The sequence below is a fragment of the Acanthisitta chloris genome, unplaced genomic scaffold (genome assembly GCF_000695815.1).
Source record: "Acanthisitta chloris isolate BGI_N310 unplaced genomic scaffold, ASM69581v1 scaffold12027, whole genome shotgun sequence".
Classification (NCBI taxonomy): domain Eukaryota; kingdom Metazoa; phylum Chordata; class Aves; order Passeriformes; family Acanthisittidae; genus Acanthisitta; species Acanthisitta chloris.
In genome coordinates, this window is record NW_008683234.1 from 1,021 (window position 1) to 6,478 (window position 5,458).

General features: G+C 48.4%; 1 protein-coding gene across 1 annotated transcript in view; it reads left to right on the forward strand.

The window, feature by feature from the left end:
• Positions 1 to 270: 270 nt before the first annotated feature.
• LOC103806172 (peripheral-type benzodiazepine receptor-associated protein 1-like) overlaps positions 271 to 5,458 on the forward strand; it is a gene marked incomplete at its 3' end in the record, with an annotated part of 28,318 nt that continues 23,130 nt past the window's right edge. The window contains exons 1-6 of the mRNA XM_009078851.1: positions 271 to 375; positions 1,152 to 1,235; positions 1,878 to 1,967; positions 2,574 to 2,696; positions 3,633 to 3,737; positions 4,464 to 4,514. Coding sequence (XP_009077099.1) covers positions 3,636 to 3,737; positions 4,464 to 4,514 — 153 coding nt within the window. The remainder of the gene's footprint in view (positions 376 to 1,151; positions 1,236 to 1,877; positions 1,968 to 2,573; positions 2,697 to 3,632; positions 3,738 to 4,463; positions 4,515 to 5,458) is intronic.

Here is a 5,458-nt window from a genome sequence, read left to right on the forward strand (position 1 = left end):
GGATGGTTCAGTCAAGCTGGACTGGTTGGCACTGGGCTCCAGGAGACTCCCAGCACAGGTCTTAAGTGGCTCAGAGATCCCTGGCATGGTGTCCAGGTTCTCCATGACCAGTGGTGCAGCTCAGAGCTCAGGAGTTCCATGTGGAGCATTGCTCTTCCAGGCAGGAGAGCCTGCTCTGCCAAGAGAGCCTCTTCTCCCTCAGTGTGCATGGTGTGCTCTATAGTCCTGCTTGCCCCTGAGCTCTCTGGCATATTTCTTGCTTTCCAGGTGGAACCAGGTGTACAACCACTGGGACCTGCCTTGGAAGGACATGAAAATTTCCCCCCCAAAAATGCAATAACAGGCAAACAGAGCAGCAAACAGATACAGCAGCTGGTGAGTTGTGAGCCTACTTTGGGGGGAAGGAGAGCTAATGCTTCTTTTTTTCTCCTGGGGTTCTCACCTGTGCAATCCCCAAAATCTCTGCCTGGAGGAGTAGGAAGCTTGAGGAATGAGTGGGACAACACAGGAGGGTGTTGCTGGCTGACAATGTCACACTGAGTATGTCACACTCAAATGAGAGGGAAACATCCCAGTAGGTTTTGTGCTGTGTTTGGTTTGAACTGGGGGACAGATGTGACTGTCCTGAGACAGATGTGGATGAGGAATATGCCCCTTGTATATTATTCCAGCAAACTAGGACAGTTCATAAGGAGGTTTAGCAGCTCTTGTCTGTCTGAGTAGCCCAGAGGGTTAGAGGTACATCACCAGAGCATGTCTGTGCTCTGGGTAGGTGTCATTGGGATTAGAGTAGGAGCTAAGAGAACACAGCTGATGTTTCAAGCTGAAAATGTTACCCAGCTCTGTCTTTTTGTCCCCTGCATCCTGTCCTCCATCCAAACAGGGACAATCTGTGCAAGTGTGAAGCTGTTTCCAGCAGATGAAAGGCTCAGGGAAGAGAAGAATAGTTATTCCACTTGAAAAACTTTTTGGTTTTCCTACCTTTCAAAAAAATCTCCCTTGGTTTCTACATTATTTATGTTTATCACAAACAGATTTCCATAAGATGACAAAAATAGCTAATGCAGCACTGGATCTGTGAAGCTGAGCTTGAATTTCTTATGCTTTGTGAGAGTGTGGATTTGCTGATCTACTTCTGTTGCTTCCTGCAGGAATCTGAACTCAAGAAAAAGCGCAAAAAATGTGAAAACCTTGAGCATGAAGTGAGGAAAAAGCATAAAAGATGCAAAGAACTAGTAAGTTCTTGTTGCCTACTGCTGTGAGCACAATGGCAGAAGAGGAGTTAGGTGGTTCTGTGCCTCCCTTGGATCCCCTTCAGCTTATCTCACTAAGGAATCACCAGTCTTTGTGTTTCTTTGAACAGTGGCACAAATTTGGGGCTCCAGCCCTTGAGGCTGGGATTGTTTATTTAGTCTTGCAGCTGCTGTGGGCTGAATTCAGCTGCATAAATCACTGGATGAAACTCCATGGCCTTTGCTAGTTTGAGGTGATGCATTTTTACAGGCACTCAGACAAGTATCAAGAGATTTCTGTACCTTGAGATGGTAATTACACAAACCCACAGTAATTTTCTTCTGCTTATTTGTTGGCTGAAATCTTGCCTGTTTAATTCCAGGAAAGTTTTTCAGCGCATCTCAGAGCATCTAGATTTCTCCGTTCTGTTTCTGCTTTGCTTTGCTTAGAGATCATAGACTGGTTTGGGTTTGGAGGGACTAAAAGGTCATCTAGTTCCAACCCCAGGCAGAGGGTACTCTGATGCTTCCTCTGATGCTGGAGCAACAGCATCCCAGCAGCATCCTGCACCAGCAAGCAGCAGAATAATTGGGGGAAGTTATTCTGGGGGCCTTGGTGTGATAATTCCCAGTGTTTCTGCCCAGGAGTTCCAGCTGCAGGAGGTACAGAGTGAAAATGCACGACTGGCTGAAGAGAACTTGCAGCTGAATGAGAAGGCTGGATGGGCAGGACAGGTAAGAGCTGTGTCTGGGGCAGGTGGAGCATCAATTTTCCACCATGCCTAAAACTTCCCACACATTTCAGAACTGCTATAAGTGGCAATATTTGTCTTTGCTTGATAATCTGCATTGCTAATAGTCATCAAGCCACAGTGCATCCTGGAACCAAAATATGTGCCTGGAATTAATTCCCTGTAGTAAGTGGAGGAGGTGATGATGATTTCATCAGACTACTGATCTTTCTCACCTGTTCTCTGTGTTTAATCCTGCCATGTGGGGTTAAAAATGCTCACAGACCTTGGTGTTGTTTTGGTATCTCTTCATTATGTAGCTTGTTCCTATCCCAGTCCCTTCCTCTTTGTAAATGGGATGGGGAGGTGACTCTGGTGGGAGAAGGGTGTGTACAGATACAGTGTATCACATTCAGGGCTCATACAGATGCTTGTTTGTTGGTTGGAAGTGAAAGGCAGGGGTAGGGGAGAGTCAGGAGTTTGGTGTCATTGCCAGTAGAGAGCAGAGCTGCACATCAGCCCATTGAGGCACAGGAAGGAATTGTCCTCTGTTATTTCTACAAGGAACACCTCTGGCTGCTGCATGCTAAGGGAATGTCTTTCCTTTCAGGTTGAATCTGAGAATGCTGACCTGAAATTGCAGGTTGTTTTGGTGACTAAGGAAAGGGATTCAGTGATTCAGACGAACCAAGGACTCCAAACCAAGCTGGAGAATCTAGAGCAGGTGCTGAAGGTTAGTAGGATCCACATGGCTAGAAGGACCAAACACCTACTGCTGCCTTTAGATGGCACATGTTGTCTTTTTGCCCTTTTTTGACTATTCTTTTGTCTCTGTGCTTTCACTGGGAATTCTGTGCTTCTGCAGGATCCTGGAACTTGGCCTTTCAGAGTGGGCAGAGGTGCTTTGGAAAAGCTGCTTCAGGGTTTTGGGTGGGAGGGGAGATAAAGGAGATTTTCTTTGTGTTGCTCTGGCTTGTAGGGAGAGTTTCTTACTTTCTTCTCTGTGTAGTCATGACATGAAATGTCATCTGCTCTGGTCTGGTGAGACCCACCTGGAGTGCTGCACACAGTTCTGGTGTCCACAACCTAAGGAGGACATGGAACTGTTGGAGCAAGGCCAGAGGAGACAGTAGAGAGTGTCTGTGTCCAGGTGACCTCTTGTACCTGATCAGAGGACTGGAGAACACCTTCCCTACAAGGACAGGCTGAGAGAGTTGGGGCTGTTCGGCCTGGAGAAGAGAAGGTTGAGTGGAGACCTCAGAGCAACCTGCCAGGAGCTGAACGGGCTCCAGGGAAACTGCAGAGGGACTCTGGGTTAGGAACTGCAGGGACAGGACAAGGGGCAATGGGGAGAAATTGAGAGAGGGAATTTGAGGTGAGATCTTAGGCAGAAGCTTTCCCTGTGGGGGTGGTGAGACACTGGCACAGGTTGCCCAGGGAGGATGTGTCTGCCCCAGCCCTGGCAGTGTTCAAAGCCAGGTTGGATGAAGCCTTGAGCAACCTGCTCTGGTGGGAGGTGTCCCTGCCCAGGACAGGGGGTTGGGACTGGATGATCTCTAAGCTCCATTCCAACCCCTTAACATACTAGGAAGGTATGAAATACAGGCCATGGTTGGCTTCATGGTAAGACACAGGGCAGGACCTTTCAGCTGTGTGTGTTGTTGTGCAGCACATGAGAAATGTGGCTGAGCGGAGGCAGCAGCTGGAACTGGAGCACAAGGAAGCACTGCTAGTCCTGCAGGAGAAGCAAGAGGAGGTCCGGCGGTTGCAGCAGGTATGTGCTCTGTGGGGAGTAGATATTTTACTCTCTGAATCTCTGGAAAACAATGAGGTTCCTGCACATTGTTTCCTTGGAAGTGTGGTGCATGAAGGATTGTGAGTTTATAGGATAAAGTAAACCAAGAAGTGTCTGTGTCCATGTGAGCTCTGGTACCTGAGCAAAGTGGATGTTAATTCTGACCACTCACTGCTGTTTGTCCAAAGACCAAAGATGTTTCAGGCTGTACAGTGGTTTAAATCATGGAATCATGAAGGTTGGAAAAGCCCTCTAAGGTAATTGAGTCCAACCATTCCCCCAGCACTTTCAAGACCACCACCAACCATGTCCCCAAGTGCCACATCCACACCTGTTAAGTCCCTCCAGGGGTGATGACTCCACCACTGTCCTGGGCTCTGTGCCAGAGCATGACCACACTTTCCATGAAGAAATTCTTCCTGATATCCAACCTGAACCTCCCCTGGCACAGCTTGAGGCTGTTTCCTCTCATCCTGTCCCTTGTTCCCTGGGAGCAGACCTGACCCCACCTGGCTGCACCTCCTGGCAGGTAGTTGTAGAGAGTGAGAAGATCCTTCCTGAGCCTCCTTTTCTCCAGGCTGAGCCCACCCAGCTCCCTCAGCTGCTCCTCATCACATTTGTGCTCCAATCTGTGGGCTACAAGGTGTGATGACAGTAGAAGTGAACTCAGCCTACTTTCTTCTTTACTCCCTTATTTCTCCCTAGGCACAGGCAGAGGCAAGAAGGGAACATGAAGGAGCAGTACAGCTTCTAGAGGTAAGACAGAAGGAGACAAGAGGGATGAGTGGTGGCTACAAATTTGGTACCTTTTGTTCTTAATATCAGCTTTCTTGATGCTCTAAGTTTTTGGCTCATGAGCAAAATGCTCTAATGTCTTGCTCAGATGTAATATGTAGCATGTTGCTGCAGTGAAAAAGTGAGGGGTGAAAGTTTTTGGGGATTGAATCCTGGCCTGCTCAGTCCCCAGGTCACTCCATTCAGATTGTGCCCAACAACTCTTTCAGTGGTACATCAAGTAACCATTTTCCAGGGTCATGTGGAGGGAAGAACAATACTTGTGTCCATGTGATGTGAAATTTCTCTTGTGTATATGCTTTTTAATAGGGAAGAATAGGAGGAATATTGGCCTTTGCCATTTGCTCTGGCATCCACATGGAATGTGCTTTGCTGTAGTGGCAGACATTGCAGCCTGGCAGATGGGATGAGCACTGCTCTGGGGTTGGTCTGCATTAGCTCAGTGTTTATCAAGATGACTGTGGAGAAAATCTTGGCTGTGGATCCCTAGAGCTGCAAAGGCAGGGCACCAATGTCTTTTAGTTTGTGGTGTTTGGAATGTGGTGATTGAATGACTGTCAGTGTTGGGTTGGGGATGATGACAAATGGAGCAGCTTCTGCCCTCTCAGTCCACTGAGGTTTTGTGAGCACTGAAACATCCGAGATGAGGAGAAGACCTCACTGCACACCCAGATCTCATGATCATGGGTCTGTGGTCCTGTCTGCCCTGGTGACACACAGTCAGAGGTGACAGAGTGAGCTACCTGTGCCCACAGCTGGGAGCTCTGTGGTTGTAGGGAGCTCAGCATTGTTGGGTGAGATGGGAAGTGTCCCTGATGGAGGAGGTTGCTCCATGACTGCAAAGAGCATAACCTCTGGAGGAGACCTGGCCTGTGCCTGAGCTGTGGAGCCTCAGGGCTCCTGCT